The following is a 25078-nucleotide window of genomic DNA, read 5'->3' as shown; positions in this document are numbered from 1 at the left end:
CTTCAGTGTTTCCCAGCATGAGGGCCTTTTCCAATGAGTTGGCTCTTTGCAGCAAGTGGTCAAAGTATTGGAGCTTCAGTTTCAGCATCAGTCCCTCCAATGAATATTCAGGGTTGATTTCCTTTAGGATTGACTGGTTTGATCTCTTTGCTGTGCAAAGGACTCTCAAGAGTCTTCTCCAACACCACAGTTCAAAAGCATCAATTCTTTGGTGCTCAGCCTTCTTCAAGGTCCAACTCTCATATTCGTACATGACTACTGGAAAAACCATAGCTTTGACTGGATGGACCTTTGTTGGTAAAGTGATGTCTTTGCTTTTTAATGCCATCTAGGTTTGTCATAGCTTTCTTTTCAAGGAGCAAGCACTTTTTTAATTTCATGACTGCAGTCACTGTCTGCAGTGATTTGGGAGCCCAAGAAGATAAAATCTATCACTGCTTTTACTTTTTCTTCTTCTGTTTCCCTGGAGTGGCTACCCACTCCAGCATTCTTGCCTGGAGAATTCCATTGACAGAGCAACCTGGCAAACTACAGTCCACAGGGTTGCGAAGAGTTGGGCATGACTGAGACTAACACTTTCATACTACTGGGCATATACCCTGAGAAAATGACAATTTGAAAAGATACATGCACCCCAGATTTCATTGCAGCACTGTTTACAGTAGCCAGGACATGGAAGCAATCTAGATGTCCGTTGACAGAGAGTGGATAAAGTTGTGATACATATATGTAATTGACCACTGCTGCTGCTGCTGCTAAGTCACTTCAGTCGTGTCCGACTCTGTGCGACTCCATAGACAGAAGCCCACCAGGCTCCCCCTTCCCTGGGATTCTCCAGGCAAGAACACTGGAGTGGGTTGCCATTTAGCCATTAAAAAAATGAGCTGGGAGTCAGTTGTAGTGAAGTGGATGAACCTAGATCCTATTATACAGAGTGAAGTAAGTCAGAAAGAGAAAAACAAATATTGTAATTAATGCATTTATCTGGGATCTAGAAAAACAGTACTGATGGACCTACTTGCAGGGAAGAAATGGAGACATTAGTGAACAGACTTGCGGACACAGTGGAGAAAGGAGAAGGTAGGATGAGTTGAGAGAGTAGCACTGAAATGTAAACACATTACACTGCCACGTCTGAAACAGACAGCCAGTGGGAATTTGCCGTATGACACAGGGAGCTCAAACCGGTGCTCTGTGACAGCCTAGAGAAGTGGGATGGGATGGGAAGCGGGAGGGAGGCTTGCAGAAAGGGGATTTATGTTTATAGTGATGACTTATCTGAGTTGTTGTGTGGCAGTAACCAACAGAAAAAAAGCAATTATCCTCTAATTAAAAAATACAGTTTTGCTTTCTCCTAAATAGAGTTGGGTATCATAAACCAGATCATAGATGCTAGTTGAGAATGTATGGTTGAGGAGGACGTGTGGGCAGATGTTGTCTTATTTAGCCAGTATATACTGGAACATTCGTTCTTAGAGTGACCTGTACCCAGGGGACTCCATGGTGAACAGATGGGCAACACGCAGTTCCAAGGAAGGGTCACTGGCATGGTCACCTTATCTGGTGACTTGTGGCCTTGGAAGATCTTTGCTCTGATGGCCAAGTTGCACACAATGGGTATCTCCTTGTGGCAGCCACAGGGCTGAAGAATCTTCCTAGTGCAGCACAGCTGAACTAGAGACACACCCTGATGTGCTTTATTTTGCAGGCCAATCATACTTTTGATTTTGTCGGCAAATTGAAGACCTTATCAGAAACACTGCTGAATGTGTCCAGCATTTTTCAGAGCAGCGGAAATGGCCAGATGCTCCACCAACTGCAGGTGAGAGGTGGCCCCTTTGCCACCAAGGGCTGGGAGACGCCGGGTGTGTCTGCAAAACCAGAGGTGTCCTTCAGAGGGTCCTAGAGAGTCACCTGGGGCTTGGCTTTCCCAGTGACTAGTAATGTTTATGTGAAATTGGGTAAGCATGAAAGCTTCTTGTAAATGATCAGTTGTTTTGCCCGTGTAAGATCTTACTGCTGTGAGAATGATCAATAATTCATTAATATTTATTTGTGATTTAAATTCCGTATTAACTTAAAGCTGTTTCTTTTCTTTCTTTTTTTTTTTGAGCAGAGAATGGTTTATTTCAGGGCCATGCAAGGAGATAAGTAGCTTGTGCCTTGAAAATGCCTGAGTTCCCCAAAGGGTTTCAGTTTTTTATTGGAATGTATTTGCTCTGCACTGCTGTGTCAGTTTCTGCTGTACAGCAAAATGGGTCAGCCATACATATACGTATATCCCTGCTTTTGGATTTTCTTCCCATTAAGGTCCCCACAGAGTATTGGTTAGAGTTCCCTGTGCTGTATAGTAGGGTCTCATTAGTTATCTGTTTTATACATAGTTTCAATAGTGTATGTTATGTCAATCTCAATCTCCCGATTCCAATTCATCAGCCCCTGCCAACTGAAAGCTTTTTGGAAGGTCTGCATGCTTTTGAACACTGGGCCTGTTAAAATCCTTCATTCCCTAATATTCTGCATTGAAAACATAATGTATTCCAAAACATCATGGACTCTAGCTGCAAATGTCTCAGCCTCTTCAGTGAGGTTACAAAACTTTAATCAAGGTAGGTCACATGATAACTTTTCAGTGCATCTGTGTCATTCTAACTTGAGCTTGAGAAAATATACCTACGTTTTGTCCTTGCTTGGTCTGTTTCTTATCCGCCAGACATGTAGTTCTAGGTGGTCCCGAGCAGGGATTCGGAGCTGGAGCGTCTGGATTCCCAGCCCTGTCCCCTCTGCTGTGTGATCTTGAACTTCTCTGTGCCTTGGGCTTCTTACCTGTGAAAGGAGGAAAGAACCACAGTTTTGAGCTGTGAAGCGATTTAAATTATGTAAAGCACTGGTATGTAGGAAGATGTCTCTGCGTCTGGGTCCTTCCCAAAGCAGATACTGAGATGAGATTGCATGTGTGAGGATTTTGTCAGGGAAAGAGGTGTTGGGGCAGAGGCAGGGAGGCAGGAAGGTAGGAGAGGTTGGTGAGGCAGGGGAAGCAGGGAGGCTGGGGAGGCAGGGAGGCAGAGGGAGGCTGGGGAGGCTGGGGAGGATGGTGAGGCTGGGGAGTCTGGGAACGCAGAGGGATGCAGGGAGGAAGGGAGGCAGGTAGGCAGAGGGAGGCTGGGGAGGCAGAGGGAGGCAGGGGAGGCAGAGGGAGGCAGGGGAGGCTGGGGAGGCAGGGGGAGGCTGGGGAGGCTGGTGAGGCAGAGGGTGGATGGTGAGGCAGGGGAGGCAGGGCAGGATGGTGAGGCAGGGGAGGCTGGGGAGGCAGAGGGATGCAGGCAGGCTGGGGAGGATGGTGAGACTGGGGAGGCAGAGGGATGCAGGGAGGAAGGGAGGCAGGTAGGCAGAGGGAGGCTGGGGAGGCCTGGGAGTCTGGGTTCTGTGTCTCCAGTCAGCAGATCTGGCCCTGCAGGATGGGGGCTGGGGGGCCGGGGGGAAACGTGCCACCAGCCCCTGTGTTTGGTGAGTCCCTCCATCGAGCTGAGGTCAGTTACCGAGGGGACGGGTTCCTGTGTTGGGGCACCATGGCTCTTAGAAATGACCTTGGTGGTGGTCATGGCTGAGAGCAGCTTGGGGAGGTGTGGCCTCTGGGCAAGCTGAGGATTTCCGAGCACAGCAGCGGGCCTTGGCTGGTTCCGTTCCTGGAGTTGGAAGTCTGTGATGCTCTTGTGGTGGGCATGGCTGTTACTGCTTTCTTCTTTGTTTACTCGTGGGTTCATCTGCTGCCATAAAGATTAGGACATGTTTTCTGTTATGAATCGTATATGTAAATAATTCAGGCTTTGATAAGGGCTCTGCTATAACTACAAATGATTACATGCAATATATGTGGGTGTGCTTAGTCCCTCCAGTTGTGTCTGACTCTTTGTGACCACATGGACCGTTGCCTGCCAGGCCCCTCTGTCCATGGGATTCTCCAGGCAAGAATACAGGTGTGGATTGTCATGCCCTCCTCCAGGGGATCTTTCCAGCCCAGAAATCGAACCCATATCTCCTGTGGCTCCTGCATTACAGGCAGATTCTTTCCCATTGAACCATTGAGGAAGCCCTACATGCAGGATAATAAACAGCAAGTTGAGTCTCTAGAAAGTAGCATGAGAATTTGACAGTGCCCAAATCCATCTCAAGAATCAGGTGGTTTGTGGAGGGATAGGGAAAAATTAGGAGCTTGGGATTAATAGATAGTCACTGCTATAGATAAAATAGATAAACAGCAACTTACTATATAGCACAGGGAACCGTATTCAATATCTTGTAATAACCTAAGATGGAAAAGAATATGAAAAAGAATAAAAGACTACACATACGTATAACCGAGTCACTATGCTGTGCAACTGAATCTAACACAACATTGTAAACCAAACACACTGCAGGAAGAGAGAAAACGCCAGGTGGTTTCGTGGTGAAATCTTCAGTTTATCTGAGTGCTGTTTACATAGGAGTCAAGTTAAAATTAAAGCCACTTTAAATTCAGTCACTTGGAGAACTTTTTGCCAAGAGAATGAAGTGTGGTGAGTGACTCTATTTCTTAGCATCAGGATCGCATTCAAGGAGCATCCATGATATTCTTGGACTTTCAATAACTGATGCCGGGGTCCTTCCCTGGTGTGGCTCTGCCCCCACAGGGCCAGGTTAGTATTCTGCTGATGCTGGCAACTCTGACTTACTTTTTCCTTCAATTAAAAGCATCTTTTTGTGGAGGTGTTGCTGAGATTAAATAACTAATACATATAAAGTGCCTCCCACAATGGTGGGCGAGTAGCTAGTGCTCAGTGAAAGAAGATCCCTGGAGACATAAATGGCAACCCACTCCAGTGTTCTTGCCTGGAGAAATCTATGGACAGAGGAGCCTGGTGGGCTACAGCCCATAGGGTCACAAGAGTCGGACATGACTTAGTGACTGAACAGCAGCAGCAGCAGCAGTGTAAGAATATAAATAAGATTTTAAAAAAGCAAACGCTGAGGTTTCATCATGAAGTCCTGTCATCTGTAGACAAGTCAATAAAGTCATCACATATAAGGCGACTGAAATTAAAGAGCTAAATGCAGACGGTGATTCTTACTTGAAAATTGTCAGAAGTCCTCAAATTACAAAGTTGTTTGGTAAAGCTAAGTCAGGATACCATCAGTATTCTCCAGGGAGCTGATAGATCCCCAAATTAACCCCCACTCGGAACTCCCCTCCCTTTGGCCAGTCCTGCGTTGGCGCCCCACACCTATATCTTCACTCTCAGTGGCTTGTCGAGTATAGTAAGTGGTTGGTACCGCAGCGCAGGTGTGTGCATGCCAGCTGCAGCATCAGTAGGCAAGATGCCATCAAGCTGATGAAAGTCATCTTGGAGAACCTTTGACCAGTGAGGTGGAGCTGGAACTGTCAAAGGTGAAAGGAGATGTGCATAATGATACAAAACGCGCTTCCAAAGAGAGGGCTTTGAACACTGCAGGTTCAAGACAGGGTTTGGGAAAAGGCTGAAACCTTTCGTCAGTGTTTTTGTAACAGTGACCCCTTCTTTATAACTGGCCCGTGGAAGAGGCAACACAAAGGATTTATATAAAGGACCACCAAATAGTTTTGTGAGAAAGATTTGAAAAAATAAATCAACACTGAATTCATTCTTTGTTTTTAATGAGTGTGTCCTAAGTGATTCAGGCGTGTTCAACTCTTTGTGACGCCATGGACTGTAGCCCGCCAGGCTCTTCTGTCCATGGGATTCTCCAGGCAGAAATACTGGAGTGGGTTGCTGTGCTCTCCTCCAGGGGATCTTCCTGACCCAGGGATCGAACCTGCATCTCTTATGTCTCTTGCATTGGCAGGAGGGTTCTTTACTACTAACACCACCCAGGAAGCCCCTTATTTCAATATTAGTGCATAATTACAACTATAACCCAAATTGTTTTCAGTATTAATGCATATTTACAATTATAACCTCAGTGGTTTACTTTTGTTTTTCAAGTAAATTCCTAAGCAAATGTCCTGTTATTCACTGGAGTGTTTTAAAACCTTTTTCAGATGACTCACTTTTTGTGCCATTTTCCTGTATCACGAAACTTGAAATAAACCTAGCAAGTATTATTTGATAAGAGGAATGGTGAGATTATTTTTGTTAAACTATATTGTTTTCCTCTAGGAAGCCCTGAAAAACAAATTTATCAGAAGCTTTATAAAAAGCCAGCTGCACATTGATGTAGGCAAACTGACTGAAAAGCTTCAGATCTTCGGTAAGTGTGGTGGATGGTGTGGTGGGTCTGCCCTCCGGCCAGGAAATTTCTGGGTAACACAGACAAGCCACTGCTTCCTCCCCCAGTTTCTGGTTTCTCATCTGTTAGATGAAGAGCTTGAATTAAATATACTCAATAGTTTGCTTATAACTGAAGCTTTCTGACTTGCTGATTCAGGGCTTGAATAGTGAGGGACTTAGTTCAAAAGGAAGGGTTCTGATATAAATACATGAATTGCGAGGTATAACACAAGTTTATAAAAGAAATGGCTATCACTGAGTTACTAAGTCAATTGAAAGCATTTATACTGATTTGAGGATTTGAAGATCTGAAGCTTAAGTAAAAAATTCATCAATCAGCAGATGTTTATTGCATGTCTGCAGTTTATCAATTCGTGACTTCGTTTAGATACTCAACAACCGTTTTGTGAACATGCAGGAGAGTCAGGCTCCGGGCGAGAATCTGATTTGCCAGGTGCGTCCCAGGGATGCTCCCAGGAGCCTGGACCAGCAGATGGAATGGAAGTACTTCCAGGAGGGAAGGAAGGCCATCTGAGGCCCCCAGCACTGTGTTCATGCCCAGGGCTGCGTCTGCCTGGAGCATGAGGGTTAGTGGGGGACAAGGCATTAGTGATTTACGGCCTTAGAAAGTTTAACAGTATTTTTAAACAGATATTCATGCCTTGAATCATGTTTTCATGTAGTTAAAGCAGACTTGAAAACACAGTCTGGAAAACTAGCAAGTGGCTCCATTGAGAGCTGTGGGGTGAGGATCAGATGTTTCCCATCCCGACACCGAGGTTCATTACTCTGAGTGCCTGCAGCCCCACTAGGGTTGCCTTGGGGCACAGGGACCAAATGCTTCTCCAGCACCCTGCTGAGAACCCATACAACTTCTCAACAGGTTTCTATTTTCCATATTATTCAGTGAAGTGGTTTTTTTTTTTTTGGTTCTTTAATTATTTGAAGGTTTATAACTTAATTTAGAAATATTTGGGAAGAGAATTTTCCATTTATCTTCGTGTTACTGACTTCCAGCTTCAGGTTGTGGTTGTCAAAGGACGTACAGTCAATATGACTTCATTTGTTCCAAATTTGTTGACTTAATGCCCCCACATGGTTAGCCTGGCTTCTCCATGTAACAGTTCTGTGTGGGGAGGGGATGCAACCCTGTATGTCCTTGGTTTTTATAAGCATGTTCTGTTGGCTATTAAGAAATGTGTGTTTGTATTTCCCGTTATGCTTTTGGATTTGTCTATTTCTCCTTAATTCTGTCTGTTTAGGCTTGATTTGTTTTGAGACTGTATTTAATTTTCTACTGAGAACATGTAAGATCTTTATTTTCTTCTGTTTGTGTTTAAAATTTTTCTTGTTTCTTTCCAGCAGTTTTACTTTGACCTGCTTAGGTACATTTTACATCATGGGTTTTCTGCTTTGGTTTTGAGGCACTTCTTGATTTAGTTTCTTGATATTGTACATTTCGGGAGAGTCTTAGTCATTTTCTCTTGGTATGTTACTTCTGACCAATTTTCTCTCTAATTCTCCTCTGAAACTCCAATTAAACATCATGAAAGATTTTCTTTGTCCATATGCTTGTTGTATCTTTTTCTCTTATTTTCTAATCTTTTTTTCTCTGTGCTTCAGCTTGAGATCTTTTTTTTCTTGCTTTTTTAAAATCTGCTCATTCTCACGTCAGCTGAGTTCTTTGTTTCATTTGTCCCATTTCCCAGTCTAAACTTGCAATTTGATTCTGTTTTCTTTTTTTTTTTTGCCATACCTCTTGGTATGTGGGATCTTAACTCCCCAACCAGGAATTTAAATCTGTGTCCCCTGAAGTGTAAGTGCGGAGTCTTAACCACTGGACCACTAGAGAAGGCCCCAGATTTTTTTTTTTTAATAATAGTTTTCAGTTCTTTGCTGAAATTCTCCCTTATTTCATCTAATTTTTGGACAATTGTATCCAAAGATTTTTGAAGCATACGTTGAGTCTCTTGATAGTTTTTTGTCTTTTTTTCCTCTAGGTTTTTGGTTATTCTGTTCTATGCCCATGAATACTAATCAGTTGGCAGTATCTCTGGAAGCTCTTTGAAGCCTTCACACAGATTTTAAAAATCATCTATATTTTCTAGTTGTTTGTCTTCAGCAAGTTGTCCATCACTATAATTAATACTTCAATATTGGATCCTTTTAGTTTGCAGACAATTGTCCTTCACATATCAGATATTTTCCTGTCATTTCATCGAATCTTTCACCTGTATGTAAAAAATAATGTCATTTTAATCTTGGGGTTCAGTTTTGATCATTGTTTCTCTTTTTTTGTTCTTCTGTTTGAATTCTCTCTTTCATGTTGGAGGGTTTCCTTAAAGTGTTTGGTGAGGTAAAGAACGAGGCGCTAAAACCCAGTTGGATGTTTCTCATGTTCATGGAGCTTATTGGGCCTCAGTTTCCTTCTGTGGGTCTCAGCTGAGGGAGGGTTTATCCCCAGAGGCACATGGCAGGGTCACAGCTGGTGGGATGCTCTGGCCAGGACAGTGCCCTGACAGATAGCGGTGGCCTCAGATATTGGGAAGCCTTCGTCTGGAAGAGCTGAAAGCATCAGGGTAGAGGCAGTTGTTGAACATCATCTTTAGGGCCAGAAATGGGGGATCCTAAATCTCCTTGCTGGTCACGGCTCACACCAGTGTGTCTCAGGTCCTCAGCTGTAAGCATCAAACGGGAAAAATGCTCAGCTTCTCCTGGCAAAGCCTGGCTGAAATCACTGTAGAGTCTTGTCCCCCATGCCTGTGTGAGCCTCTGAGTCTTGCTGCCTTTGCAGGATGCCTGGGGCCCCATGGCCTTCCTGTACCTCCTGCCCCTTGGTCCTGTGTGTCTTCCCTCCTTCTTGTTGTATGTGATATGGACCTGGGAGAGAGAAGCCGGCCTGGTCCAATCCTCTCACCGTGGGCTTTTGTGCCCTGTCCTGTTTCCATCCTCTCCTGGGGAGGTGCCCCCCCAGCACTCCCCAGCGCCCCCGTCAGGCAGGGGAGGGCACTGCAGTGTTCAGACTCAGGACAATGGTGAAGACTTGAGGGGCTCTTTGTGTTACACTCACTCCACTGAGTGAGAGCTCTCTCCACATACATGCTGCTGCTTTCGGGGGTTGAGGGAGGGCTCTGCACGGACCCTGAAGCTCATGGCATTGTGTGGCGCTGCTTTTCTAACAATACACATGTATGCACACTTGCACACATGTGCACACACACAGCTTTAATGATTCAGTTATATAATGATTCAGCTATTCCAAGCCCATTTAAAGCAGCTTTGGTTCTGTCCCTGGGAGACAAGTAAAGCCACATTCTGCAGAGGTCAAGTCACTCCTTATTCCATGAAGCCTCTGGAATGACACACAGTGAAAATTTTGGCAGGCTTCCTGGGTAAGCTTGTAGCACACATATTCCAAATGACAAATGATTGGCAACACAGAAATGCCCCCATTTGCCCCATGCTGTCAAATCAAACACTTCCCCATTCTCTATCAAAAACAAGAAGACAAAAATCCCCAACACCCAGAGCCCCTCAGAGTGTGCAGCACTCCTATTTTCTAGCTGTTGAGCTTAGTTTCATTAGGAAGAATTGAATTAAGATTGGCGCCTAGGTTTCCTCTTCAGCAGCTGGAACCATGACAACAGGACGTACTCAGTAAGCACTTATACACATGAGGTACCCAGGAAAGCTTAATCCTCAGGACGATCCCATAGGCGGTTCTGCCTTCTTCACACTGCAGATGAGAACACAGACTCTGACATTTCAGATAACTTTCCAGAGTAAACATGTAGTTACAGTAGAGCTGCTTCGGGGCACACTGGGTCTTGTCCCCATTGCGGACGCCGCTGCCCGGCTGCCCTGGTCAGGTGCAGAGGGGGCAAGGCCACCTCTCTGCCCAGAGCTGGGTTCTTCCAGCCCGTGTCTGTCACCTTCTTTCCCTTGGTTCTTCATTCCTTCTGGCCCCTGCTACTGACTTGCCCATTGGTTGCAACCTCACCCTCTGTGATTTAACTGTTTTCTTTCCAAGTATCAGCATGACAGGGAGCATTTGTTAAAGTTTTCCCTCAGCGTGTAAGTAGCAGTTTTTGCATGGAACAGAACTGGACTGTTTTAAGTAATTTTCTCATGAAGGAGTTTATTTGCATAATCCCCGCTGTAGGAACTGTACATGTTATGCTGAGAAAACTTGCTATGCCCTCGTTTTACTCTCCTCAGGAGGGAAGTTGGACGCCATGTTGAACCACACGGGCGCCGGCCACCTGCGCTCCCTGGGCCGTGTCCTGGTCGACCTGGCCTCCTGCGTCCGGCTGAACCGCTTCCAGGGCTTGGCGTCTGCCGCTGCCCTGGAGGCCACAGCACAAGCCCTCCTGAGGAAGAACACGTTATTGGCCAGTAAGTGTTAACACGCATGCCCATAAAGGCAGTGCTTGCATGTTTCTCCCCAAACGTGTCTTATCACGGCTCCAAAAGAAAAGGAGTGCGGCTTTCCAGGTAAAATGAGTAAAGCAGGTTGCCTTCAGTTGGTGGAAAGATGGGCCTTGGATGCTATTTCCAGTGTCTGTTTTTCCCAGTTTATGAAACTAATTTACTAGTTTATGGTTAAATTTCGCATGTCATATTACACGACACATTCCACTTTTCTTGATTAAATCTATGATTGCTTACATCTCTCTTATTTTTACCATGGTGTCTCAACATCGTTGGTGTCAGCAAAGAAGAGACAGTGGCTAGTTCAAGTCTTATTGAGTCAACATGAATATGATGTATTCTTGTATTCCTTTTGAATAAACAGTGAGTTGTTTTTATTCAGCTTTGTATTAGTTTTCTAAGGCTGCTGTGACAAAGTGTCACAGACCAGTGGCTTAAGTAGCGGAAATTTGTTTTCTCACAGTTCTGGCGTCCAGGTGTGGGCAGGCCTGGTTCCCTCAGAGACCTCACTCCTCGGCCTGTGGACGGCTGTCTGCTTCCTGTGTCTCTCCTCGCCTCCCCTCTGTGTGTGTGTCTTTCCAAACTTCCCCTTCTTATAAGTATCCCCGTCCTTCTGAGTTAGAGCACATCTTGTGACCTCATTTTCACTTGGTGACCTCTGTAAAGACGCAGTCTCCAGAAAAGGTCATACGGTGAAGTACTAGGGGTTAGGGCTTCAACTTAATGAATTTCGGGAGGGCAGACTTCAACCCACAAGGGATTTCATATATGAAGTTGAAAGAATTCCTAAAGCAGGACACATGATCCAAAGACATCATTTCTTAGGGACATTTTTTATCCCATAGAAGGAAATCCTGATTATTTAAGCAGCCTCATGTGATTTTTCAAGTCCTGAAAAAATGCAAAGGAAATTATTTTTTATGTATTTATGACACCATGGTGTTGGTTTTATTAAAATAAAAATGATAGTTTTTTAAAATTACAGATATCATTTATGAGTATTGACATAAAAATCTTGAGCAAAATGCAAGCAAACCAAAGCAGTACTTTAAAAGGGTTATATTACTGTGACCAAGGGCGATTCATTCCTGGAATTTGAGAATAGGTTAACAGACACAAATTAATCAATGTGATATGTCACTTTAATAAGATGAAGGGAAAAAAGTCATCTTGATGCAATAAAAGAATTCCACAAATTTCCACATCATTTCATGATAAAAGCACTTAATAAACTAGAAATAGAAGGAAACTCGAGCTGACTGTGGCTCAGATCATGAACTCCTTATTGCCAAATTCAGACTGAAATTGAAGAAAGTAGGGAAAACCACCAGACCATTCAGATATGATCTAAATCAAATCCCTTATGATTATACAGTGGAAGTGAGAAATAGATTTAAGGGACTAGATCTGATAGATAGAGTGCCTGATTAACTCTGGACGGAGGTTCGTGACATTGTACAGGAGACAGGGACCAAGACCGACTCCATGGAAAAGAAATGCAAAAAAGCAAAATGGCTGTCTGAGGAGGCCTTACAAATAGCTGTGAAAAGAAGAGAAGCGAAAAGCAAAGGAGAAAAGGAAAGATATAAGCATCTGAATGCAGAGTTCCAAAAAACAGCAAGGAGAGATAAGAAAGCCTTCCTCAGTGATCAATGCAAAGAAATAGAGGAAAACAACAGAATAGGAAAAACGAGATCTCTTCAAGAAAATTAGAGATATCAAGGGAACATTTCATGCAAAGATAGGCTGGATAAAGGACAGAAATGGTATGGACCTAACAGAAGCAGAAGATATTAAGAAGAGGTGGCAAGAATACACAGAAGAACTGTACAAAAAAGATCTTCATGACCAAGATAATCATGATGGCGTGATCACTCATCTGGAGCCAGACATCTTGGAATGTGAAGTCAAGTGGGCCTTAGAAAGCATCACTACGAACAAAGCTAGTGGAGGTGATGGAATTCCAGTTGAGTTATTTCAAATCCTGAAAGATGATGCTGTGAAAGTGCTGCACTCAATATGCCAGCAAATTTGGAAAACTCAGCAGTGGCCACAGGACTGGAAAAGGTCAGTCTTCATTCCAATCCCAACGAAAGGAAATGCCAAAGAATGCTCAAACTACCACACAATTGCACTCATCTCACACGCTAGTAAAGTCATGCTCAAAATTCTCCAAGCCAGGCTTCAGCAATATGTGAACCATGAACTTCCAGATGTTCAAGCAGGTTTTAGAAAAGGCAGAGGCACCAGAGATCAAATTGCCAACATCTGCTGGATCATGGAGAAAGCAAGAGAGTTCCAGAAAAACATCTATTTCTGCTTCCTTGACTATGCCAAAGCTTTTGACTGTGTGGATCACAATAAACTGTGGAAAATTCTGAAAGAGATGGGAATCCCAGACCACCTGACCTGCCTCTTGAGAAACCTGTATGCAGGTCAGGAAGCAACAGTTAGAACTGGACATGGAACAACAGACTGGTTCCAAATAGGAAAAGGTGTACGTCAAGGTTGTATATTGTCACCTTGCTTATTTAACTTATATGCAGAGTACATCATGAGGAACGCTGGGCTGGAAGAAGCACAAGCTGGAATCAAGATTGCTGGGAGAAATGTCAATGACGTCAGATATGCAGATGACACTGCCCTTATGGCAGAAAGTGAAGAGGAACTCCAAAGCCTCTTGATGAAAGTGAAAGAGGAGAGTGAAAATGTTGGCTTGAAGCTCAACATTCAGAAAACAAAGATCATGGCATCTGGTCCCATCCCTTCATGGGAAATAGATGGGGAAACAGTGGAAACAGTGTCAGACTTTATTTTTTTGGGCTCCAAAATCACTGCAGATGGTGATTGCAGCCATGAAATTAAAAGACACTTACTCCTTGGAAGGAAAGTTATGACCAACCTAGATAGCATATTAAAAAGCAGAGACATTACTTTGCCAACCAAGGTCCGTCTAGTCAAGGCTATGGTTTTTCCCATGGTTATGTATGGATGTGAGAGGTGGACTGTGAAGAAAGCTGATCGCCGAAGAATTGATGCTTTTGAACTGTGGTGCTGGAGAAGACTCTTGAGAGTCCCTTGGACTGCAAGGAGATCGAACCAGTCCATTCTAAAGGAGATCAATCCTGGGTGTTCATTGGAAGGACTGATGCTGAAGCTGAAACTCCAATACTTTGGCCACCTCATGCGACGAGTTGACTCACTGGAAAAGATGCTGGGAAGGATTGGGGGCGGGAGGAGAAGGGGACGACGGAGAATGAGATGGCTTGATGGCTTCACCAGCTTGATGGACATGAGTTTGAGTGAACTCCAGGAGTTGGTGATGGACAGGGAGGCCTGGCGTGCTGTGATTCATGGGGTCGCAAAGACTGGGACATGACTGAGCGACTGAACTATACTGAACTACCATGATAAAGGCCGTATAAGAAAAACCCACAGTCAGCAAAATATTCAGTGGTGAAAGACTGAAAGCTTTTCCCCTAGAATCAGGAACAATGCCCACTTTCGCTACTTCTAGTCAATTTTATGGATTTCCCCAGTGTCTCAGTGGTAAAGAATTCACCTACAATGCAGGAGACACAAGAGATATGGGTTCGATCCCTGGGTCAGGAAGGTGCCCCTGGAGTAGGAAATGGCTACCCGCTCCAGTGTTCTTGCCTGTAAAATTCTGTGGACAGAGGAGCCTGGTGGGCTACAGTCCATGGGGTCATAGAGCGTTGGACATGACTGAATTCACACACACGTATATACAGTCACTATTATATTAGAAGTTGTAGCTAGAGCAAGTACTCAAGAAAAAGTAGGGAGTCAGGAGGTCTTCGGAGAAGGCAATGGCAAGCCACTCCAGTACTCTTGCCTAGAAAATCCCATGGATGGAGGAGCCTGGTAGGCTGTAGTCCATGGGGTTGCTAAGGGTCGGACATGACTGAGCGACTTCACTTTCACTTTCACACATTGGAGAAGGAAATGGCAACCCACTCCAGTGTTCTTGCCTGGAGAATCCCAGGGACGGGGGAGCCTGGTGGGCTTCTGTCTATGGGGTCACACAGAGTCGGACACGACTGAAGTGACTTAGCAGCAGCAGCAGCCGCAGGAGGTCTTGGCTCTACCTAGTGGCTGAGGGCTGTGTCACACAGATTCGCCTCGGCTCCCTGGGGCGAGGCCCCTGCATGATGGGGGAAGGACTGAGCTGAATGTCTTGGATGGTCTGGTCAGAATGGTGCTGACGTGCTGTGAGCCTCTCCTAGGTTGTGATGACTCCTTCTTTGCCCTTTTCTGACTTTAGGCATCATATTCAACAGTTCCTTAGTCAGTAAGAACCTCAGCTCAGAATCTCTCCAGCTACTGCCCCAGGTCACCTACAGCATCCGGACCAGTGTCTTGTATAGCATGAGAACGGATCTGGTTAAAAACCCTTTCTGGAAGTTCCACCCTCAGAGCCTCCCAGCCGACGGGTTCAAGTATAATTACATCTTTGTGCCGCTGCAAGACATGATCGAAAGAGCCATCATCTCGGTGCAGACGGGGCAAGAGGCCCTGGACCCGGCCGCACAAGCCCAGGCCATCCCATACCCCTGCCACACCAGCGACCTGTGAGTACCCTGGCCGTGGGAGGGGCCCTGTGTTCGGAGACCAGATAGAGGAAAATCCTGGAGCTTCTGCGTAGTCGGTCCACTGAAGAGCATTGGAAGAAAATCCATTCTCCATTTTAATTTCCTAAGGCTCGTTTCTGTCTGAGCCATCCAGATAAGACGAATAATTGTTGAGACAATGTGTTCGGTTAAAGCTGACATCAGGCATCTGTAGCCTCAAACACCCTTTGGAGTAAATTTGACGAGTATTATTCAAGAGGGATTCCTCCCACCTAAACCAGGGAATCAGAGAAAGCTTGTTTGTTCTTCAGCAGAAATCCTTACAGTTTAGGTCTGCGCCACCCACATGCGGGGGTTGGGGGATTCCCAGAGGCCCGGGGCAGTGGCTTAGTGGGGTCCTTGTTGAACTGGGTGATTCATTGGGTGACCTCTTGGGGTGACAGTGAGGGGAAGGTCTGCTGAGGGGACCCCAGGGCAGTGCTCACCCTTGGGATGCTCTTCGGTTTTCGACACTCCAGAGTGAGACACGGGTGGTGCTGCGGGTGGTGCTGTGTTTGAGAGGCGTGCGTGCCTTCTCGTCCTTCCTCCTCCTCGATTATCCCAGTGGGTTAGTAAACAGGACTGGGAAAGGAGAGGATGCAATCAGACTCCCTTCTCCAGGGCTGCGGAAGCCTCACACTTCTGCATGTGCATCTGGCATGGCTGGGAGGAGGGCACAGCCCTGATGTGAGCCTTGAGAGCCCCGGATTCACCCCTCTCTGGGTGCCTTCCTTGCCCATATCATGAGTCACAAGTGACTCCAGCCCCAGTGCTGGAGAGGGCAGTGGAGGCAGAGAACCTACATCAGCCTGGCACTGGGGTCGTGGGTGGGTGGGGGGTAGATGAAGGGGAAACGGCAGTCAGGAGGCCAGGAGGCAGAGCTGGGGTGGAGTGTGGTGGGTGCTGGAGGTTGACCACCACCCTGCACTTGCACTGATGTCATGCATCTTGAGAGACAAGAAAACGAAAGCTAATTTCTCCAGTGCTTCTTCCTGCATGTGCGATTTTGATTCAACATACTCATCATTTTCTGTCTTTGAACTCCCAGGATGCTGCTAATAGAGGCAGGGCACAGAGAAAACACTATTAACAAAGGCGTTGTTAACATGCAGATCAGGGATTCACCACCTTCAGGAAGAGCGATGGTGACAATGAAATGTTTATGAAGATCAGAGTATCCTTTTAAAAAGACTTAAATGAGAATGTTTGATTTTCTCATTTCGAAGTTTGTTGACAGGCTTTTGTGTGGGTTCCAGAGTAAGGATAAATGCTCAGAAGAGTCTGGAACACGTTTGTTTGATTCATGCTGTCCAGATGACAGGGAGGTGACAGACAGTCCTGTTTCTGATGTCACTTAGACATCCCTGATTTAATTTGTTTCCTTTTTTGTTAGTTTTTATAAACAAATGGCTGTCAAGAGTTGAGAAAATAGAGGGGAAAAGCCCATACTTCATACCCTCTCCTAAATCATAAGTTGGTTTATTTTGTTTGTGGAGTATCCTTGCTGACCTTGTGATACATATTTTATATACTGGAAATCATGACTTCTTGCTAAGAGTGCAAGTTTTTGTGCTGTTTCTTTGTTTGAAGCCATTTATGGAGCATTTGCTATGTGTCATGTATGTACTTGACGTACTTGGTGGTGAAAATAGGTGTTGCCCCCGCCTGCTGGAGGCTTGCAGACCAGGGTTAAGCAGGACCGTGTGAGCCCCGAGAACTGCGGTCACCCTCCCCTGTGGGATTCCTCAGGGGTGAGAGTCGGAGGACCTCTTCTCGCCCAGTTGGGAAGCTGGTGGAGGTGTACGTGTGTCAGCATTGGATACCAGTCTCTTCCCTGAGGTCCGAGTGAGGATTTGAGGTCAAGCAAAATGACCATGGTCCTCCTCCCCTGCCTCCTGCTCCTTCACTTCCTCTCTGTCTGTAGTCACTCCCTTTTCAACACACTTTCTCCTTCTGTGTGTTAAAAATTCACTTGGTGCACATGTAATTTCCTTCTTTTCTTGTTCTGTTATTTTTTCAAAGAACTGCACTTCGACTTTATAAATTCTCTTCTTTTGTCTTTTCTAACTTGTTGTTTCTGCTTTTATTTTATTACTTCTTCACTTTTGTGTATGGTCAGTTGTTATGCTGTTTCTTTGGTACTTTTTAAAAAGATGTCATTTAATTTATTTATTTGGCCGCATTGGGTGGTTGCAGTATGCGAGGGGTTCTCTCAAGTTGTGGTGCGTGGGCTTAGTTGCCCCTCAGCGTATGGAATCTTCCCAAATCAGGGATCGGACCTGTATCTCCAGCATTGCCAAGCAGACTCTTAACTACTGGACCACCAGGGAAGTCCCTGTGTCTTTGATAATTGAGACTCGTGTTTGATTTATTATTTTTAACGTTTTTATTTCTCTTTATGTAGTTGCCTAAGGTGATGACTTTTCTTTCAATCCTTATTTCAACCACCTCCCATAGATCTGATCGGAGAAGGCAACGGCAAGCCACTCCAGTACTATTGACTAGAAAATCCCATGGATGGAGGAGCCTGGTAGGCTGCGGTCCGTGGGGTTGCTGAGGGTCGGACGCGGCTGAGCGACTTCACTTTCACTTTTCACTTTCACACATTGGAGAAGGAAATGGCAACCCACTCCAGTGTTCTTGCCTGGAGAATCCCAGGGATAGGGGAGCCTGGTGGGCTTCCATCTATGGGGTCGCACAGAGTTGGACACGACTGAATTGACTTAGCAGCAGCAGTAGCAGCATAGATCTGATATATGATTTAAAGTTCATTGTTTTCTAGACACTTGCAGTATGGGTTTCTGTTATCTTCTTGACCCAAGAGCTGTTTAAGTAAAATTTCTTTCAATTTCCAGATGGAAATTCTCAGGAATTTTAAGCATATGAAATTACTCAGCTTACTTCTAATAAGAAAAATTCAAATTAAAACTAGTCTGAGATAGCATTTAAAAAAGCAGATTGACAAAAATCCAAAAATTGCATCATACCCTAAATATTGCTGATAAATCCTAATTTTTGTAATTGCCACCAGAAGATACTATCTTAATCATTTTCACTTTTTGAATTTATGGCATTTTCCTCTGTCAACTAATATATAATCTGATGAATAATTTATGGGCACTTGAAAAGAATTTTTAATTTCCTGTTTTTGTAGTGGAAAATCTACCTACATCAACTTTGTTGTTTAGGAGTTCTCTGTCCTTATGGTGTCCACTTCATCTGTCCTGAGCTAAGAGAGAAATCACAGTCCCTGCTTCTGGAATGTGCCCTCGATCTTTCCTGTGCTTTGGCCTGCTCGTCTTGAGGTTGAGTTGCTCCGCACAGAGCTGTGAATAACTGTGTTCTGGGTCTTTCTCATGTAGCATGTCTTTAGTATCTCTCATTAGTATGTCCTTAGTCGTATGTCATTCTACTTTGTATGTGATTAAATTAATGGTTTCTGCTTTTCCTCCTTTCTTCTCTCTCTCTGGATTCCCATTTGCTGCCTTGCCTTTTGCCCATCCTTTCATCTACACTTTTCTGAAGTGTTTTCTTTCAGGCGTGTCTGTTGTGAGCAGCGCGTAACTTCTTACACAGGTGAGGTTAGCTGTTTAACAGTACGAAATGGGATTTCATGTGTATATGGTCTAGCTGTGTCTTATATTTTTCTTATTTGTATTTAGTCATGTTTTGCTGTTGTTCTAGTGGTTGCCTTGTAGTTGTAACTTTGTATAAATATTATCAACACATTTTTTTTTACCATGACCAATAAAAAACATGATTTTTCTTCTTCCACTGATGTCCTCCTTTGTACCATTAGAAGATGACTGAACTTGTAGTCTACATTCATCAGTGTTAAAAATAGCCTTAAAAGAAAAGATTGATTTATTTTTTCGTGTTGACTGGGGTGGGTCTTCGTTGCTGCGCCTAGGCTTTCTCGAGTTGCCTTGGGCGGTGGCTTCTATTTGTGATGTGCGTGCTCGTCACTGTGGCGGCTCCTCATTGCGGAGCACCTGCTCTAGATGGATGGGCCTCGGTAGCTGCAGCTCACAGGCTCTGGAGCGCTGGCTCAGTAATTGCGGCGTGTGGGCTTAGTTGCTCTGCAGCATGTGGGATCTTCCCAGACCAGAGCTGGAACCCATGTCTGCTGCATTGCAAAGCAGATTCTTAACCACTGGACTGCCAGGGAAGCTTGAAACAAATAGCCTAATAATAGCCTTTGATTTTGGATTTCATCAACTTTATTCTTCCTCTCTGGCACATTTCCCCAATCTTGCAATTTTTGCTTTTTGTCTCATTTTTACATTTCCAGGAACAAAACACTGCCAGTCTGTCTTGTCACCTTGTTTCTAATATTTGTTTCAGTCTTATTTTTACTGGAAATACAGTCACCTCTTTCTGCTTTCACTGCGCCAGTCGTTCTTTTGTGGGCTGGTTTGTCTTCTGGTAACTTCCTGAAGAAGGTCTCTAGAGATGATTTAACCTGAGTGCTTACGTACATTTTTTGTGTAACTCCCATGTGAACTTGATCATGTTTAGCAGCTTTTTCAAATAGTTGGCCATCTCTTCCAAATATGTGTCAGCATCACAGTGTCAGTTTTTCCTTCTCTTGTTTGTTGGTTTGGACTCATTTCCAGGGGCAGATTGGAAAAGGGTTGAGTTATACGTCCATGTATTGTAATTTCTCTTTGGTTTTTTATTCTCTTTAATTTGCATGAAATGGCCTCACTCTGACAAGTCTGTGCAAAACATCTGGACGTCTCTGGATCTTGGATAGTGACTCCAAGAACCCCAGAGTCTGGTTCCTTCAATTCCAGGCCCCTCTTGACTCTTCCTTTACACAGGAGATGCTCTGTGAGGTTGAGCACCTAGTATCCCAGAAAATCAGGGCACCCAGCAGTGATCCTGCCCCAGTCATAGGGTCAAACGAGGTTGTGTTCCTGGCTGACCGCTAGGGCTGTAAGGACTGCAGGATGAAGTGTGGGAGCTGGACTCACTGAGAGCATCTTGGGGCAGCCTGGACACTGACCGGCCCATCCCCACAGGTTCTTGAACAATGTCGGCTTCTTCTTCCCCCTGATAATGATGCTCACGTGGATGGTGTCTGTGGCCAGCATGGTCCGAAAGCTGGTTTATGAGCGGGAGATCCAGCTGGAAGAGGTAAGCAGCCTGGGGGAGGGGAAGGGGCAGCGACTTGGGGGGGTGGCGGATACCCTGTGTGTTTGGCTGGGTCCCACTGTCCCAGGAGACTCGTGCACTTGGAAGCCACGTTCCCTGCCAGAGCTGTATGGGTGACACATCTGGTTCACCCACAGAGAGGAAGCGAGGCTGAAGATGGTGCCACGAGAGTCGCTGACTCAGCAGTGTTCGTGCGTATGTGACCTAGACGGACATACAGACAGAATTACCGTCTTCATTTACAGTTGGAATTCTTTATGTATAACCTTGCTGCTGCTGCTGCTAAGTCACTTCAGTCATGTCCAACTCTGTGTGACCCCATTTGTTAAAACTTGAAACTGTCAAAACTGCTTTTAAGAATGAAAGTCCATAAAAGCATCCAGAAAAGACCAAGCCTCCCATTCAACTGGGCCGATGCCTGGGCACATGTTATCCACTTGTTCATTAAAGAAAAGAAAAAGTGCAGAGAGTACAAAGTGCATTTCATTCAGTTTTGACTATAATCGCACTTTCGTTTTGTAGGTACTTTACCTGTTTGGAATGCATGCATTCCTGGATTTCTGTGTTTCTTCCCCGTCCAGCTGCGCCCCAGTGTGGGGCCTGGGCCTCAGGGTTAGTGAGGCTATGGGGGTGTGGGTGCATGTAAATTATTCTCATCTTCAAGTAATCAGCCCCACACCCAGAGATGTCACCCTATTATGGACGGGTAAGCAGTAGGTTAGTGGGTAGATAAATTTTAGTGTTATGATTTTAAACTGAGTTATTTTGCAAAACTCGCTCTAGAACCTGAGCAATAACCCCACAGAGAGCAGCTTAAGGCTCCGTGTTTCCACCTTCATTTTTCTGTTTGTCTATTAGACACACCAAATGACAAATAAAAGAACACAAGCGACGGAAGCTCAATAAACAAGGGAAGGCAGCAAGAGTGCAGCTGCTCAAGCTGGGGTCTGGGGCCCCTCATTTCCTCCTGCCTTTTTAAAGCCAGGAGGTTGTTTTAAGGTCACCTGGTCCCAGTTCTTACCTCCTCACAGCCAGCGACCTGCTCTGCCAGGGTCTCATTGGCACTAAACGCTGACTCTGGGCAAAGTGGCTGGTGCGCTGCCTCTGGGGCCAGGTGTCCACATCAGTGGCGCCCCCTGGCCCCCGCAGCTGTGGTCTTCCCGGGAACCTGCCCTGCTCGCTGTCAGTCCCCGTGCTGACCTGCTCTCCTCCCTGCGTTGACAGTACATGAGGATGATGGGCGTGTACCCGGCTGTGCACTTCCTGGCCTGGCTCCTGGAGAACGTGGCTGTGCTGACCGTGAGCAGTGCCGCGCTGGCGCTCATCCTCAAGGTCAGCGGCGTTTTCACCTATAGCAGCGCCTGGATCATCTTCCTCTTCCTCCTGGACTTCGCAGTGTCGGTGGCCATGCTGAGCTACCTCCTGAGCGCGCTGTTCAGCCGTGCGAGCGTGGCCGCCCTGTGCAGCAGCCTGCTCTACACAGCCAGCTTTCTGCCCTACATTGTGCTGCTGGTGCTGCATGACCAGCTGGGCGTCATCCTGCAGACGGTCCTGGTAAGTGTGTTGTCATTCAGTCGCTCAGTTGTGTCTTTTTGAGACCCCATGGACTGCAGCACGCCAGGCCTCCCTGTCCTTCACCATCTCCCAGAGTTTGCCCAAGTTCACGTCCATTGAGTCGGTGTTGCCATCCAACCATCTCATCCTCTGTTGTCCCCTTCTCTGGTCTTCAGTCTTTCCCAGCATCAGGGTCTTTTCCAATGAGTTGGCTCTTTGCATCAGGTGGCCAAGGTATTGGAGCTTCAGCTTCAGCATCAGTCTTTCCAGTGAGTATTCAGGGTTGATTTCCTTTAGTATTGACTGGTTTGACCTCCTTACAGTCGAAGGGACTCTCAAGAGTCTTCTCCAGCAACACAATTTGAAAGCATCAGTTCTTTGGCACTTGACCTTCTTTAAGGTCCAACTCTCACATTCGTACGTGACTACTGGAAAAACCATAGCTTTGACTAGACGGACATTTGTCAGCAAAGTGATCTTTGCTGTTTTAATATGCAGTCTAGGTTTATCCTAGCTTTCCTTTCAAGAAGCAGTCGTCTTCTAATTCCATGGCTGTAGTCCCCATCCGCAGTGATTTTAGAGCCCATGAAGGAGAAATCTCCTGGCAAGTGTGCTGTGCTGTGAAACTGCAAAACAAGACTGCGTGTCCCCGGCAGCACACAGCCCGCGCTCTCAACGTGCCAGCGCACCGTTTCGGCTCTGCGGGGCACCCACCTCCCGTGGTCTGTCCTCCCGCTCAGAGGCAGCCTTGCCGTGGGTGGGGTCACTGAGCCCACAGAGGACGGCCAGTGAGAGGCTGTCACTCGTTACATGATAGGGACTGTCCTCTGAAGACTCTGTTTCACTCAGGAGCATCTCAAAGGAAGCACGTGACTCTCTGTCTCTCTAAGTTACCCGTGGAATGAAACAGGTTTCCAAAGCTATTTTAGAAGTAAGAAATACACATTTTTCCTTGAAGTATCATGGCTTACTTTACTTTAGGTGGAAAAACCTCTCCTTTGGCAACATCAGAGTCACTCATTTAGAATGTACCTCTCAAAGCATTAGAATACTTGCTGGCCTGTGATATAAACACTCAGAAGACAGACACTCACCCACTTTTTGATGACTGTTACCTGGCAAGCACGGTGCCAACACACAGCAGAGACACAGGGCAGGAGCCCACACTGGCAGGGAGGAGGCACTGAGGTTACGGCGTTGTTGTCACTTAAGCATCCCACGTGCCCAAGGGCAAGGCAGGTCCTCCCCGCAGACCGGGGAGTGTGGTTGGAGTCCCCCAGTTGGAGGGAGGATGACTCATGGATACAGAGAGCAAACCAGTGGTTACCAGAGCGGGTGGTGGTAAGGGAGTGGAGGGAGGTGTAAGAGAGGGTAGAGAATTAAAAGGCACAAACTGCTGGGGAGGAAGTGAACATTCCCAGGATGTGACGGACGGACAACATGGGGGATAGAGCTACTATTTCATGGTACCTTTATGTGGAGTATAATCTGTAAAAATATTGAGTCACTCTGTTGTACACTTGAAACCAACAGAATATTGTTAAGTCAACTGTACTTAAGTTATTAAGAAAAGGACTTCCAGTGCTGCCAGGGGACAGCCAAGGCCTTCAGAAGTCTCCCAGCCCCGGGCAGGAGTCAAGGTCTCTGCTCATTTCATGCCTCAGAGTAAAATATCAATGCTTCCAAGGAAACGGAATTATTTTTCTGTAACGTCAGTAGGCCCTTCAATCCGGACTGGTTTCTACCAGTCATATGCTTAGACTGGCGTGGTGTTCACCACTGATACATGCTTCTCAGTTTGGATTAGTCTGTATCCTACCTGTAGTCATTCATGACCAGAAATCTTGTGTGTTAATAGGCGTTTGCAGAATAATGAAAACACCTGGGACCACCTGGTGCCCCCATCACATACCCCTTACATATGGAAAGCGAGCCGTTGACCATCTGGCCTGAGTTTCAAATGATGTTTTCTGTTTTTTATTTCAGTCCTCAGATTTAAGGTTTTATGTACATGAAGGCTGATTTCCTTTTTATATGCTGAAAGGGCTTCTAGCAAATAAAAAGTCTGACTCCGGTACATTATATTTTTAAATGTGAGATGCTTTTCCAGTAAAGTTTATTTTTTCTTAAACACAGGACCTCTCCACTGGAGATGAAATAACATTTTCCTCCAATGCACCCGCTCCTCATGTAGCAGCGTGCGTGTTCGGCATCCAGTCTGCCTGCAGTGTGCTCCAGGGCATTCGCTTAATAATAAAACGTAGTAAATTGCTCTATTCCATTTTCTACTGTTTGGTGTTATACATTTCTGTGTACAGTGCGTTGGATTTATGACACTTCAAACACTGCAGTAAAGAGAAATAATTCCTTTTAACATTGAGAACGGGCTTGTTATCACACTTCTCAGGACGGAATGCTGCGTGGCCCAGTCTTGGGTTCAGATGTTGGAGCCACCACCTGGAGTGATGGTTTACATCATTGGAGCTTGGACGTGCAGTGGTGTCTCTCTTTGCGTTTAGTGCTGTGGATTTTCTCTGGTCTGCAGTCAAGTACTAACTTTCTGTTTTTCTCTTCTCTCCCTCAATCTGCGGGCAGTGCCTCCTCTCCACAACTGCCTTTGGACAAGGAGTGTTTTTTATTACATTCCTAGAAGGGCAAGAGGCAGGTAAGAGGATGCAGTTTTTAAAGTAGTGACTAATGACTCAGGTTTTTGGAAATGTATAGTTATCATGTTTCAACTGATAGAGTAGAGCGTGTTAGTTACTAAGCAGAAGGTTTGGAAGGAGATCCTGCTGTTGGTGTAGCTGATGCAAACCCCTTCCTCCATCCAGCTACCCTGGTTTGAGGCACAGCAAGAATAATCTTGGCCTCGTGCTCCAGGTCGGCCATTCGGGTAGTGCCCTGGGGTCCCTGTGACTCATTCAACTAGTGACCCTTAGAATTCTCCCCAGAAGGGGGTATTCAGGGTCCCGTGTCATGGACTGTTACTGAACTGCAGTTGTCTTCCTGGATTCCTGTCCA

At 45.6% G+C, this 25078-nt stretch overlaps 1 protein-coding gene across 1 annotated transcript in view; it reads left to right on the top strand.

Moving 5' to 3' along the window:
- Positions 1–25078, top strand: part of ABCA13 (ATP binding cassette subfamily A member 13) — a 338145-nt gene that overhangs the window by 60992 nt on the left and 252075 nt on the right. The window contains exons 13-19 of the mRNA XM_088834807.1: positions 1709–1822; positions 6174–6264; positions 10503–10679; positions 15001–15307; positions 20371–20485; positions 21728–22057; positions 24653–24722. Of these exons, the coding sequence (XP_088690933.1) occupies positions 1709–1822; positions 6174–6264; positions 10503–10679; positions 15001–15307; positions 20371–20485; positions 21728–22057; positions 24653–24722 (1204 nt within the window). The remainder of the gene's footprint in view (positions 1–1708; positions 1823–6173; positions 6265–10502; positions 10680–15000; positions 15308–20370; positions 20486–21727; positions 22058–24652; positions 24723–25078) is intronic.

This window comes from Moschus berezovskii, chromosome 3 (assembly GCF_049115385.1).
Source record: "Moschus berezovskii isolate FMDL1 chromosome 3, NW_MosBer_1.0, whole genome shotgun sequence".
NCBI classification, from domain to species: Eukaryota; Metazoa; Chordata; class Mammalia; order Artiodactyla; family Moschidae; genus Moschus; species Moschus berezovskii.
The sequence above is the reverse complement of the archived record's forward strand: the minus strand, read 5'-3'. Positions and strand labels throughout refer to the sequence as shown.